We start from the raw sequence: 16,588 nt of genomic DNA, 5'->3' as shown, positions 1-16,588 counted from the left end.
GTGTTTGGAAATGTTTCTATTCCTGATTTCGTATTTCTCTACAATTACCAACCACCACTATTGATTTGTTGGAAATGCATGATTCTTTTGTAAAAGAACAAAAAATAGGAAGTGGTGGAGAAAATTATGGTTTGCAACTATATGTTCTATTTGACTAATGAGGAATGAGACTATATTCTCTAATAAGGAGTTTAGATATATTCAAATTATAGATTTGATTCATGTTAAATCTTGGACTTAGTTATATTATAGTAATGTTTCAAACAGTTTTGTTTTTTGTGATTGGTGTATTATGTAGCGATTGTTTGCATATAGAATTTGAGTTGATACTCCTTGAGCCTTTCTAATTAATCTTTTACTTATAAAAAAGCCAATATTTGATTTGTTTCAATTTTACAAAATTATCAACACTATCATTCTTTAAGTTTATTCACCAAAATCATTCAACTCTTCCACTAGATGAATAGTTTCCTTCACCATCCATGGCTAAACCAAACCTCTTTTGATTTGATATTTGGGTTTTCACTATATTTCTGTCTCATCATTCTACGTCTAGAAGTTTAGGATAACAACCACTATGGCCTCATCATGAGTTGTGCTATCATGTATGCTCACTAAGGAATATTCATTTATTTGTTCATAATGTTCAAGACGGGAGAAAGGTACAAAAGTTTCATATACTTTCACACAATACATTGATATAATAAAATATGTTTAATTTCAAGTATTTTTTTTTAAAAATAGATTATTAAATTAAATACTTTTTGTAATAAAATTAAGAATTAATCTAGTAATTTTAAAATATATTCATTAATATTTAGCATGTTTTGAGAAATACAACATTTTACCCAAACACAATTATCATTATTATTGCAATTAGATGGGAGGTTTTAAATTGTAACCTTGTAACCCATAATGACAATTAATATTGTAAACATGATTTTGGTTGATTTGTAATATCTATAGACTATGAATATAATATCAATAGTGAAAAAATTTATACACAGTAAATATATTATTCATCATTTATTTATATTATTTTTTTCTCTAATTATGATAACGTTGAACACATTTTCCAACAAAAATACACATAACATACTATATTATGACCACAATTTAAAATTTTGGCCAATCACAAAAAGATATAAATAATGTAAAAGGAGAAAAGCAAATCCTCCTCTATAAAAGGATGTCCCAAGTTAATGGTTGTAAGTGTAGTAGCCACCTTCTAGATCCCACACTATATCTTTACTTTGGAATATTTGAGTACTCACTCACCATTGAAACATGGAGAAGATTAATCTAGAAATCAAAGCCGAAGAGGGTCATGATGAGATGAAATGGGTTCATGATTCATCAGTTGATTACAAAGGCAGGGTTCCACTTCGAGCCTCAACTGGTTCTTGGAAAGCTTCTATCTTCATTGTTGGTAAGCAATACCTTCATGTTTCTTTAACCTAAATTATTGCACTCAATATTAGTTAATAGTAACTTTGTTTTGTGCATGTTTTCATTAGGTTGCTCTTTTAGGTGTGTTAAAAGTTTGATTTTTTTAAGGTAAAAGATAAAAGAGAAAGACTTGAGAGTCATAAAATATATTTGTAAGATAATTCTCGAGTATTATTTTCTTTTACCTTAAAAACAAATTGACAAATATACCCTTAGTATTCAATAAAGTCGAACTTTCACCTATTATTGTTAGGAGAATCACATTTTATGTCCCTAATTTGTATCACTCTATGTGTCAATACTTGTGATTGTCAAAAAAAAATAATTATCTATTTCTATTTACTTTCTCTAGATTTCTAGTGTTTTTTCCGTCATTTTTTGTTACCATTTTAATTTTATGCTCTTTCTTTTTCAATAGTTCTTTTAGGAAAGTCTGTATATGTCAATGGTACACATAAACCTCATGTCCTTGAATTGCCTATAAATATTTATTGGATGGGTTAATTTGCACTTTTAAAAAAAAAATCCATTTCATATATGCATTAAATATTTTTTATTTTAGAAAGAGAATTAGTTTTATTTTTTGTTCAATTTTTTTAATTTTATGTATGACTTTACAAAGTACATGTAGTAATATAATAAAAGAACCTAAATCAAACATTATGTGCAAGGACAGACAGCATAATCAAATATTAAATATATATTTTTTATAAACTAATGATACTTAATTAATAATAAATAATTATATATCTCCTAACAAATTAGCTTATAACTGAAGCCACATGGATAATCCCACTGCAATTTTTAATACATTGGTAATATCCAAGCCTTTTTCGTTTTGGTGTAGGTTTTCTAAAGCACAACTGATTTTTTACATTAAATATTAATTTAAATTATTAAATGTGATCTGTGATTAAGATCATTTGATTAATGAATCTATATCAGAATTCTAAAGTGGAGCATACACCCTTGTTCAATGTTTAGTGCCCCTTCTAGACCAACGATTATGAAGGAGAATATTACTGTTGCTAGATTATGATAAATGAGTGTTTTTTATTTTATGTATTATCAAACTAATCCTAACAAGTGTCGGTATCAGTAATCGAACCTTGACCTTTTTTGTCATCCTGAGTATCTATCAGAACCTTACACTACTATATCAATGTAGTGTTGATGATAAATGCGTATTTCAAGATAAATAGTTATAATTTATTTTAATAACTTGTAACTCATGTAAATTAGTTGGAGTTTTCCTAAAAATAATCTTACAATTCGGCTTGCTATTAAAATAAAGAAATTATTATAGGAAGAAGATAGATTGTCAAATGTTTTAATATATATATATATATACATATAAAGGGAGATATTTACTTAATTTAAGAGTAATTTTAAAAAAATTATTTTATATCTTATTCATTCATTCTATGAAAATCTAATGATTCATTTCTATACATTAATTTAAATAATTAGATTTTCAGAGAATAAATGACTAAGATATATATTAATTTTTTTAATTTACTCTTGCCTTCCATATTTTCTTTGTCTAATAAATGTGAGGAATTCTACATCAAAAATAGCCATGCCTTTATTTTATATTCCTTTTATCAATCAAATCTAGCTATGTGTGCTTAATTAAGTTAATGGGTGAGCAAAAGGTTTATATATAACTTTACTTTCTAATGTAAATGTTCCCAATATATGTAACATAATCACTTATATTTGCCAATATATATCTACATATCTTGTGATTGAAAGAATATGCTACTTTTTACTATGTCTTAAAGCAACAATCTTGTTCTGATGTATATAATGAAATGGTACACCCAATCCCCATTAATATTGTCACTATCCTTCTTAACTATTTCATTAAAGTTGATGGTGGCTAAAATTCTCACTAATCCAAAATCATACGGAATAACTTTTTCTTTTGATTTTATTGTACTACTAAGAATATTTCATCACATTTTGGGTAATGAATTAATCTTTTTCGGAATACATTAATGTTTCTCCTAACAAGTGTCATTCTCAGGAATCGAACCATTAACCTTTTGATCATCTTAAAGATCTAGTGAGACCTTATACCACTAGATCAAGATCTTAGTGATTTTTTTATTCATCATTATAGAATGTACTCAAAAGGAGTTTATTTATAAGTCATTCACCGATTACGATGTCCAATCTAATTCAAAAGTGTAGATTGAGGACGAGGTTCTTAAAGCTGCATGTGTATATTAATTGGTTGTAGACAAGATGTTGATTATTAAGCATATATTTACCTTCCATCTTCATATGATTAGATGTTTTATTTATTTATTAGGAAAGTCAAAAACTGTGTGTATGAATATATATCCATATATATGATAAAATATAAGAAAAATACTTAAGATGAATGGAGATCTTCTCAATTTCCTTAATAATGAGAGAAGCTATCAAGTTTTAAATAATATATATATATATATATATATATATATATATATAATATACTAATCAAATTTTAATTAAAAACTTGTTTATAGTCACACACAAAAAAGTTGAAATTGTCACAAAATTAAGAGTATGAAATGAAAAAGATATCCACATCTTTAAGAGATTCAACTTTAAAATATGCCAACAACTTTAACATTTAGCAATAAAACTTCTGTTCTCAATTGTAATATCATATATTACAGAGCATATAATCGATTTTATAAGGTTTGAGTATTATTATGTTGATAAGGTTCACCCTAGAAATAATTTAAGATATTTGAACTTAGATACTGGATAGGTTAAGTACTCCTATAACTACACCGAAAGTGGTGAGTTCCCACATGCCACTATCCACATGTAGATAGAATCCTATGATCTTAAATTATAAGAAATATTAACCACAAAATGACATATGGTTACTATTACTAAGAATGTAACTATTGGTAGTGAGTGATTATCCTTTTTAAGATGCTATATATATCCTTACTTTAAGTAAAGTGTGAAGTGGGTTTAAATGTTATGTGGTTACTATATATATGGACCATTGCATGAAGATTTCATGATATTGAGTGGCCGACCTAATATCCTTTACCAAAGAAAACTAGCCATGTTACTTGAGAATAAGAAAATGATTCATGAGTTATAAGGACCCACACCTTCCACTAGTTTTGAAATTCTCCTTCAAGTGTATTGGAGTGAAGATTCTCACCCATATTAGAGTTTAGTACTTATTGAAGATTGTGATATTCAAATTTGTCTTATAAAAAATTTAACGGTCTAGATTTTAAATTACTTATATTCTAATACTGAAGATGATCTCATCCCATATTTTGGAATTTATCAACCTCAAAATATTGTTGGGTTGATTTTGTAGTATTCATTGATAAGATATGTATAAGCATTTTAAAGTTGCTGAATTCACAAGTACAATCAATTTTGCTTTTTGAAAAAACGATTTATTGTGGGAGAATAAACATGAATTTCAATAATTGTCAAAAAATCATTTGTCCTATATTGAGTATTATTGTAACCCAAGATTCTCTTTTGCGTATCAAAATGAATGGAATGGACATGCTTGCTTTCTTCTCTAATAATAGTTTCATGTATCTTTTTTTTCTTCCACCCTCCTTCTATATATTTGAGACAACCAAAGATTCTCTTATGTTTGTCAAAATACTCAAAATGAATGGAATTGGACCTATTTGCTTTTTTTGTGTGTGCCTAGTTTACCTTTCCAAGTACAAGATTAGGGGTTAATGGTTCAAGTTGTGTCTTCTCTTTCAAGTATCTTAACTTTTACTTATAATTGATGAGTTTATATAGTAAAGCAACATTATCTGTTTAAACATTCGAACGATGGAATAAGTTCAAATTTAGGAAAACAACTCTTATAGTGTACTACTTTTGGAGTAAAGAATTATTCTTCTGGATAATTGATCAAATATTCCCAAACTTATAGAGATATTGGTGATTTGTGGCTTTAAATTTATGTTTATAAAAAGCTAAAATGATTAGTTCTAGTGTTTGATATAAAAAAAAGTTATCATAACCACTCCACTTGAACTTATATAATTTGAAATCACAAGTTAACAAATCACTTCTCTTTCTATTTTCCCTTTTTGCCCTCGTTTATTGAAATTTGGATAGGCCACGGCTCTCAACCAAACGAGAATTTGATATATAGATGCAAAATTAGATTATAATTAGAGTAAATTAATTATCACCCCCTGAGTTTTAGCGAAATTATACAAACTACTCCTCATTTTTTTATACCTATACAAATCCCCTTATTTTTTATACTTTCGTTACACTGATCACTCATGCATAAGAAATAAGTGTAATCTTTTAAAGAAAAAATGTTATAAATGCAATTAAGTTAAACAAAACATGATATATTATGGAGACAAGTCCAAACAATATACAAATCAATGGAGACAAACATGATATCTTTATTATTTTTTGGTACAGAATGCATCAAAAATTCTAAAGAGATATTATTTAAATTGCTCTTGTAATATATCATAACGAACCAAAAATAATAAAATACAATGATTTGAATATTATTTAGACTTGTGTCCATAATATATTATATTTTGTTTAACTTAATTGCATTTATCACATTTTTTGTTTAAGATATTACACTTATTTCTCATGTAAGAGTGGTCAATGTAATGAAAGTATAAAAAATAGGGGATTTGTGTAGGTGTAAAAAGTGAGGGATGGTTCGTATAATTTCACTAAAAACTCATAGAGTATCAGTATAATAATGAGTTATAAAAAAAATTATCATTGATTATATTTATTTGATTATAAGTTAAATATATTCATTTGTCATTAAAATTTAAAAAAATAGTTAGACTTGTCTAAAAACAATCGTTTTAACTTAGTAGATTAAATAAGTTGATATATATAAATTATTAACATTTCTTTGGTTCGGAAGGGGTATATGATAGAAATAATGAATTGAGAGCAAATGTAATCTTGAAAAAAATAATCTTGAGTTATAAAAAAAATGTTTTACAAGCTAACAATAGCTGAAATTTTGGCACAATAATATTTAACATTTTTAAGTAATGTACACAACTTCTTATGTAAATAAAAGCTATTTTTCTTCAATAATAAGCTCCACCAAACACACTTTGTCACCCATTAAGATGTATATTTCTAAAAACAATCATGATCAAATTTCATAATTCTGAAAGGAGAGATGAATTATTTCCAATAAGTATTTAACCATAAAATTCCAATTTGATCATTGCTTTCAGCTATTGAATTCAGTGAGAGGTTAAGTTACTTTGGAATAGCAACTAGCTTGGTCCTTTATCTCACAAAGGTTATGCATCAAGATCTGAAGACAGCAGCTAGGAATGTGAATTATTGGTCTGGTGTTACCACTATGATGCCATTGCTTGGAGGATTCATAGCTGATGCATACTTGGGTCGTTACTCCACTGTCTTTGCATCATGCATTGTTTATCTCATGGTAATAATGCTAAACCACTGTACCATTATAATTCAGTAATATTAGTTACCAGTATTATATTATGTCTTTTTCTTCTTTGATTTAATTATGATTTTAGGTTCAAGTATTGTGAATGGATAAAAAAATTGAGTAAATGGGTCTTTCCCGTTTAATCCATTCAAAATAGTTAGGATCCAAAATAACTTTGGTATACATATGATCTTAGAGAGAGTAATATGTATGGACAATCAATGTCATGGTAGTTACAATCGCGATCTCGCTTATGGGATTACACAATTTTACGATCTACAAGAGCTTGTCCATGCTCGATCTTAATTCGTGTTCAACCTTCTTGAAATTAGGTGAAATCGTCGTGTTGGAGCGTAGGATTGATGGAATCGACGACCTTGCCGATTTCATCTTCGACCCACTTTGGTCTGGACCTAGGTTGAATAAAACCCTAAACACACGTGTCTATCTTTTCTCATGTGTTCTCTCATTGATCGTGTATCGATCTGACTTTTCTTTCTCTCTTTTCTATGCTATCTCTTTCTACACATTTCACCCCCATTTCACTTTTTCTATTATTATGTTCCACTCCAAAATGGAAAGAAAGAGACGACTCAACTATAATTAGGGTTCCAACGAGTTGTTTAAAACAATGGACTGGGTCAAGCCCATTTTTTTACGAACTAATTTTTTTAAATATAAAAATATCTATGCTCTAAACCATTGAGGTGACTATATATTATACTAAAATATATCATTACCTAGAAGAAAAATAATACTTATACAAGTCAAACTTTTTAAATTCTCTATATTGCATATTATTTATCTATTTAAAATCTCGATCTCTAGTTATATATATATATATATATATGTGAATTTTTGTACATTTATATTGATAAGTTGGATTTTACTAGTCATGCTAGGATCCTATGTTTAAGATCTTTGACTCTGTTCCCGTTCCTAAGTAAAATCTCGATTTTAACTATTATGATCGGTGTAAAGATTTATACGCAATTACTATATCATCTATTATTCATTTGAATTATTATTTTTTGAATAATCAATAATCATTATATATGAATAATAAATAATAGAGTGGCAACGTGTTCTTCTTCTAATCTTATATAAAAAATCATTATTGTTGAGCTGTATAAATCAGTACATATGTTATGTTGTGCTTGGATTAGTGTTACAAATGAGTAATGACTACTGAACTTTATTTAATTTTTTCCTAATTGATTCTTCATTTTAGAGGGTGAACTTAGCATAATAGTAAGGTCGCTGCTTAGTAACATGAGGCCAGGAATTCAAATCTTGGAAACAGTCTCTCTCGGCCACCTTTATTTTATTGATTCTGTATTTTCTTCTATAACTTCCTAACATTAAAAAACTTATTCTTATGTGAAAAAAACAGGGTTTGATTCTCCTTACTATGTCATGGTTCTTACCAAGCTTAAGGCCATGTGATAATCCCAACATGTGCACTAAGCCTAGGAAAATTCATGAAGTGGTTTTCTTCCTAGCCATATACTTAATATCTATAGGAACAGGAGGGCACAAACCTTCATTGGAAAGCTTTGGAGCTGATCAATTTGATGATAGCCATGCAGAAGAAAGAAAGCAAAAAATGTCTTTCTTCAATTGGTGGAGTTGTTCCCTATGCAGTGGACTTATTGTAGGAGTGACCCTTATTGTTTATATACAAGACAACATAAATTGGGGTGTTGCTGATATTATATTCACAGGAGTTATGGCTTTCTCATTGCTTATCTTCATAGTTGGAAGGCCATTTTATAGATATTTGGCACCAACTGGTAGTCCTTTAACTCCAATGTTGCATGTTCTTGTTGCTGCCATTTCCAAAAGAAACCTTCCATATCCTTCAGATTCTGCTCAATTGTATGAAGTTCCTGAGTCTCATTGCAGCAATGGAAGATTTTTGTGTCATACCAACAAAATCAAGTAAGTAATGTGACTAAGTCATTATATTTATGACAAAGAATAATCAATTTATGTTCATAGGTGTCCTTTTGTCTTGAAGAGGTAAGGTCTGGATTTATGGTAGCTGGTGTGGAGTCTTCTATAGTTGCTTAAGATTCGTCTTGGAGTGTCTGGGGAGATATCTGAAAAGGTTTTCTGATACTCAAGTTAGTATTTGAGAGATATATGAGAATGCAAAGTGCAAGAGTAAGAGTTAGAGAATGATAGTAAGAGATAGAGAGTAAGTAAGTGTTCCTTATGGAGAGGAGTCCCTTATTTATAGTGGAGAGGTGAGTAGAATATTGTCTTGTAGATGCTATTGACCTGGTCAACCAAATGGCTTTGTCGGACTTGCTCCAATTATGCAGAGGTTGTTTTCCCTGTGTCAGACGACTTTGGTAGGTTCATCATCTGTGGAGAGTTGACTTATAACTTGTATTAGGTTGTGTAGTTGTATTGTAGGCTTATCTTGTCATCTGACAAAGGTGCAGTAGCCTATAGGTAATATGCAACTTGTAGCATAGGTTTATGTTGTTCAGATCGCGTGGCAGTCCTATGTAAGTGGCGTAGCAGACGATGTCAGAAGTGGTCCTTGTGTTGTCTTGTCATTATTGTTCAGTCAAAGATGTGTCTTTATGGATTGTCTGTTTGACCGGTCAAGACTCGAGAATGTTCAAAATGGGCTTACTTAGTTCAGTCTCTGGTTGACAACTCTCACTCTTGTCTAATCATCATGACGTATCTTTTTTGGAGTGAGATGGAACAATAGGTATATATATTGACTATAGATAATTATTGCCCCACATTAACAATGTGTATCATGTTAATGAAACTAATGCATGATTGATTACTTAACCATAAGATATGGTTGTTAGAAAAAAAGTTATATATCATTAACCAATGTAAAAGTAGCATAGACATTTTGGTGTGTGTGTGCGCATATCAGCATTGATAAAATTGTTAATCCATTATTGTTACTATTTGTTTTAGATTTCTTGACAAGGCAGCGATTATCGAAAACAATGGAACTTTATTAGAGAAGCAAATTCCTTGGAAACTAGCAACTGTAACTAAGGTTGAAGAAATGAAACTTATTATCAATATGATTCCTATTTGGGTATTCACAATACCCTTTGGAATATGTGTAGCACAAACATCAACATTTTTCATCAAACAAGGTGCTACAATGAACAGAAACATAGGCAATGGATTTGATATTCCTCCAGCTTCAATTTTCACTTTTGCTGCATTAGGGATAATAGTTTCTGTGTCCATTTACGACAAGATCATTGTACCTATGTTAAGAAGGGTAACAGGAAATGAAAGAGGAATCAACATTCTACAAAGGATTGGTTTTGGAATGCTTTTCTCTATTGCTGCAATGATAGTAGCAGCTTGTGTAGAGAAAAAGAGACTTGAAGCTATTGAAAAGGATCCACTAAAAGGTTCACTTTCAATGAGTGTGTTTTGGTTGGTTCCACAGTTTCTAATTATGGGTTTTGGTGATGGGTTTACACTTGTTGGTTTACAAGAATATTTCTATGACCAAGTTCCAGATTCAATGAGAAGCTTAGGTATAGCATTATACCTAAGTGTGCTTGGTGCTGGAAGTTTCATAAGTAGTATTCTAATAGAAATTGTTGATCACATAACTGAGAAGAGTGGAAAAAGTTGGTTTGGGAAGGATTTGAAAAGTAGTAGTTTGGACAAATTCTATTGGCTTTTGGCAGCAATAACCACAGTGGACTTGTTCTTTTATGTGTTCTTTGCTCATAGGTATTCCTACAAAAATGTGCAAAAAGTTGTAGTTGTTGATTGCTATGAAGGTAATAGTGAATGTGTAGAAGTGAGTGTGTAGGTGAAGGGGCTATAGTTTGAGTTCATGTATTTAATATTACTTAGTAATATGTTGCATAGAAATTAATAATATCTGATTTCATGTCTCGGACTAATCAAATTTTAATAATTAATATAAAATATTAAGTTTTCTTTCTATCTATGTGATAATGTTTGATTAGTTCGAGATAAAGAATGAGATATTATTCAGAACATGTGATCTTTATACGTAGTATGTTAGTTCTTTGATATAAGAAGTTTTATATAGGATATCAATACTTCATCAAATCTTGTAGCTAAACTGTTTCATCAATTGTAATTCTATGATAACTTGTACTTCTAGTAAATATGGAGTATTTTAAGTCTTCGCTAGTTATATCTCAATTAGTTTGAAATTGGAAGCTAAATTCACTTTTTTTTCATTGTCTAATAATTATATGAACAAGGATGATTTTAAATCATGTTACTAACTCATTTAGTGTCCAACCTTAAAATTGATTGATATTAGCGATTAGATAGGTAAACTTTAACTTATAACAACCGGACATTATTCTTAGTTATCCATTGTTGTTTGTGGACTAATTCAAAAATGATTTATTGGTTGATATGGATAGTATAGTATTGGACTCGGATTGTAACATGTGACATATAAAAAAGTAGAGGATCTCATTTCATGTCATTAGATGCTAAAGTAAGCCATGACTAACATTGCAACTATTTTTATTTTTTATTATTAAATGCATATCTATTACCTATATAACAAAAAAAGATCATTCATGATATGTGTTAATCTATCAATCAAAACTTTCCCTTCAAAACATGTCAATGTTAATAATATGTACCTTTTAACATTGTAAATTCTCTTTTTGGATATTGTACATTAATATTAATGATTAATGGACCAATTTGTTTTTCATTCTATGAAGAAATTACATCTCACAATAAAGGGGATTGAATCTTTTTTCATATGTGATTTACTTCTCTCTCCATTATCATTTCATATCTTCATCTTCTTCTCTCCTCCCTTCATTTCATATTTCTCTCTTCTTCTCTCACATGTCTATATTCCAATATTTCATTCGTCAATCTTTATTTCGTTTAAACCTAATATGATGACTTCTGTATCCCGCTATTCAATTTTCATCATTGTATTTGTTCTTATTTTGTAAAATATGTTGTTTAAAATGCATTTTTATTGATTTTTTCATTCATTTGTTTATTTCTAGATATGTTCTTATTTTCTAGATTTTTTAATTGATTTTGTTTATTATGTATATATATTCTTATTTTTTCTTTGATTTTGTTGTTTAGTATTTCATTGATTTGTTTATTTTGTATATGTGGTATGATTGATTTCATTATTTTATAGATTTGTTCTTCATATATTCATCTTCCTCAATGTCTGATTTACAAGGATTTCATCCTTAACGATGATCAAACCCTAAAAAACTAGGTTATGTACTCGATATCCATTTATATATAAATATATATAAATACACATTTAGTTACAAGTTACAATATTGTATTTGTTTGTTTATTATTATGAATTTATTTATCTTCTCATCTTATCTGTTCATTTGCAATATGACTCTCCCAAAGCATCTCTATAGGTTAGTTTTATGTCTTTGTGTCCTTATCTTAGTAAAATCTTCAATTTTATTTTGCTTTCCACAACAAATGAATTTGATTATTTTTTCTCACATGATATTTGTTAAAATATTTTTTCCTATGTGGTTATTTTTCTAAAGCATGAGATACGAATTGGCCATATTATTTGTTTCAACATTTGTAGAAGAGAAACCTCACATCCTAGAACACAACGATTAAATGTTACATTCATTATCTGATTGTAGAAGAATACTTCTTTAATTTTATTATGTATTTGTCATTTTTCATTCGAAGTTATTTTTTTCACTATCTGAATGTGTCAACCTTACATCAGTAAGAATAATTTTTAATTTTTTATTCTCATCATAGATAAATTGGTATGTTTAATTGTTGAACATGTATATTTTATCTAATTAATCATAGTAAATGTGATTATCATATAAGTTATAATCAGTAAAGACAATTTAATTTCAATTATATTATATTCTATAACTAATAAATTTGTGAAATGTTAATATTTAATTCCACAACAGTAAAATTTTGCATAACTATAACTAATAAATTTGTAGAATATTAATTGAGTAATATTTACTCATTAATGGTTTAGATCATTCTCCACAATTTGTTTATATTTGGAACCGTTAACCTATAATTTATCTTGATTCATTGAATTTTATAACATGTGTGATTAATTGAGCAAATTACATGGTTACTTTAATAATGAAAACTTAATGCATAGTTATAATTATATTAATAAAGAAATAATTAAATAATTTAATTTTTATGTAAAAAACAAACAGAAAAGTATAAATATTTTCGATTAGTTCAAATATGACATTATACACAGTTAACCAATTGGTAGTTAAACTTTAGAAACCAAAATTATTATGCATGATTGTCTTTGAATGCATTTTACTCCATTATCTAAAAACTAGATAATTGTCCTCCACATTTAATTTTGTTATTTGATTTTTTATTGTGTTTTTTACTTGAATTTCTCTTTAATATGATGTAATAATCAAAATATTAAAGCAATTTCATTTGACTATAATCATGAATTGATTTGGTTTATATTTTGATTAAATTATTTATGATTCACTAATTTTAAGCAATTCTCATTATGGATATAAATTTGCATAATTGTAAATAATAAATTTGCCAAATATATTTATATTTAATTTCATTTATATTCTATTTTGTTTAAATTTATGGATCAATCACAAAATTGGAATTGGAACCTAAATTTGTAAAATTATAACTAATAAATTTGTGGAATATTAATGTAGTAATATCTACTTATTAATGTTTTACATTATTCCTGACAATTTGTTTAAATTTGGAACCGTTAATATATAATTTGTCTTGATTCATTGAATTCCATAACATACGTGATAAATTGAGCACATTACAGGGTTAGTTTAACATTGGAAATTATCGGGAATAATGTTTACATTATTTCCGATAATTTGTTTAAATTTGGAACCGTTAACATGTAATCTGTCTTGATTCATTGAATTCCATAACATGTGTGATTAATTGAGCATATTACATGGTTACTTTAACATTGGAAATTTAATGCACATTTATAATTATATTGATAAAAAATAATTAAATAATAATGTCAAAAGGAAACATAGAAATGCAAATTTTTTCAATCAGTTACAAAAATAACATTATATATAATTAATCAATTGTTAGTTACACTTTAGAAGCCAAAATTATTAGGCATGATTGTCTTTGAATATTTTTTATTCTGTTATCTAAAAATAATTAATTGTTCTCACAATTAGTTTTGTGATTTGATTTTTGATAGCGTTTTTATTTTTAATATGATGTGACAATCAAAATATTAAAGCAATTTGATTTGATTGTGATAATTAGTTGATTTGATTTATATTTTGATTAAATTATTTATAATTCCCTAATTTTAAGCAATACTCATTATGAATATAAATTTGCATAATCATAAATAATAAATTTTCAGAATATTAATCTTTAATTAAGTTTATATTCTATTTTTTGTTTGAAGTCATGGACGAGTTACAAAAAATTAAATATAACTTTGCACTGTTATAATAAATAAATTTATGGCATATTAATTGAGTAATATCTACTCATTAATATTTTACATCATTTCCGATAATTTGTTTATGTTTTGATCCATGAAGCTATAATTTGTTGTGATTCATTGAATTGCATAACGTGCTTGACTAATTAAGCATATTAAACGATTACTTTAACATTAGAAACTTAATCCATAATTATAATTATATTAATAAAGAAATAATTAAATAATTATATTTTTAATATCATAAAGAAATATAAAAAAGTCAAATTTTATGGATCAATTACAAAAATGACATTATGCACAATTAATCAATTAAGTTAAATGATCAAATATAATAAGATGATGATATAACACATCAACTCTATAATGTATGTGATTTATTGAGCACATTACACAATTACATTAACATTGCAAACTTAATATATATTTACAATTATATTGATAAAGAAACAGTTAAATAATTCTATTTTTAATGTCTTACAGAAATATAATAATTCAAATTTTTTGGATCATTTAAAAAATGTTATTATAGACAGTTAATTAATTAAATTAAATGGTTAAATATATTATTTAATTTGATATTCATCAAATAAACAAATGTATATTATAATTCATATATTGTGGATAAATCACAATATATCATTGACCATTATAGGACAGTAATAGTATAAAATTATAAATTTGTTTTTTCTGAATCAATATCTTTATCTTTATTTCATACATTGTTGAATTTTTCAAATTTTCATCTTATTTTTTAATTGAATTGATTTTGACAATTTTATTTTTACAAACTATTGGAAAATCTATTCACACGGGTTTACTTTAATGCATAAGGATTAAATTATAAAATTACAAAAGATGAGGATAAATATTTAAAAATAAAAGGGATATGGTTACTTATGCAATATTAAAATATGATGTTACTATAGAAATAGTAAAATAGTAATAGAATCAGAACATATTGTTTGTAGTTGTTTTAGAGTCAAATAATAATAATATATATTTTTATACTAATCTTATTTTAGAATCAAACAACAATGGAATTATAAATTTATTGATGATTTTTTTAATTTATATGATACTACTAACTATACCATCTTATGTATGCATAAAAAACAATATTGCGAAAGTCGAGCTAGATGTTAAATTGGAAGAAGTCTCGTATTAAGTTTAACCAGTTTAAACAGTTAAACCGTATGGTCTGACCGAATATTTTTATATATAATTAATAATTTTTATCTAGAAAAATATAATTATGTGTAAATGTAAAGTCTTATATAATTAATAATTATGTATAATTATATTGAAGGAACATATCTTCATCTTTTTTAATTGTATAATTATAATTATATAATTAATGCGGTTGAACCAGGTTTAACACAATCAGACCGAAATTTTCCCGGTTCAAAGCGGTTCAAACCTCGTTTGGTTAAGACTGCAAATCAAAGTCGTTTTTAAGTCCGGTCAGACCGATCGAACTTTCAAGTCCAGTATGGTTCTCATAACACAGATAAAAAGAGAAGCGAACTCACTATCTTGAAGTTTACTCTCAACCATCAATGTCTAAAAACTCATCAATCACTTTGATGTTGGACTATTGTAGCCACCAGAAACAACTAAATTAAATCATTATCATATTGAGGATAATAAGTCATCTTCCAAGCTTCCACTAACTAGGTAACAACAAAGTCATTTTATCTTAGTTTATTAAATAACTACGTAAAGTTATTTAATAATATTTACAACTAAAACGGAATTCGTGAAGAAAGAAAACAAGTAGAAGACGTAGGCTCAAGATATTGGTTTTTGAAAGAACTATTGTAATAATTTTAAGATCATATAAAAAATTTCAGACATAATAGCATAATGATAGATTACAAAATAAGTTTGTTCACACAAAATAACTTTCTTCAAGTACTTTATCAAATTCTCAGCACTTCTCCCAACAAAGTTAATTGATCCATATAAACCTACCTACCTATATGAAATATCACATAGAAGTACATCTGGAATGTAATGATGATGTACTTTAATAGTGGTGTCTGAAATCCAAAATACATCAACTAATTTATCATCATGATTATGTTTAAATTGTTCATTCACATTTATTTTTTGCTTTTATATTATAATTATTTTGACTTACATGACTATTTGTTGTTTCAACTCTACAAGTCCTACAACTTTAATATTTATATTATATTATTAAACTA

General features: G+C 27.2%; 1 protein-coding gene across 1 annotated transcript; it reads left to right on the top strand.

Annotated features, from left to right (window-relative positions):
• Positions 1,197-11,044, top strand: LOC109352606 (protein NRT1/ PTR FAMILY 5.6-like). The gene is made up of 5 exons (XM_019594716.1): positions 1,197-1,429; positions 6,681-6,898; positions 8,301-8,848; positions 9,857-10,767; positions 10,932-11,044. The coding sequence occupies exons 1-4, from the start codon at positions 1,288-1,290 to the stop codon at positions 10,722-10,724; spliced, it is 1,776 nt and encodes a 591-aa protein (XP_019450261.1). The 5' UTR covers positions 1,197-1,287; the 3' UTR covers positions 10,725-10,767; positions 10,932-11,044.

This window comes from Lupinus angustifolius, chromosome LG07 (genome assembly GCF_001865875.1).
Source record: "Lupinus angustifolius cultivar Tanjil chromosome LG07, LupAngTanjil_v1.0, whole genome shotgun sequence".
Lineage (NCBI taxonomy): Eukaryota > Viridiplantae > Streptophyta > Magnoliopsida > Fabales > Fabaceae > Lupinus > Lupinus angustifolius.
Note: the sequence above shows the minus strand (reverse complement) of the source record. Positions and strands in the feature narration are given on the sequence as shown.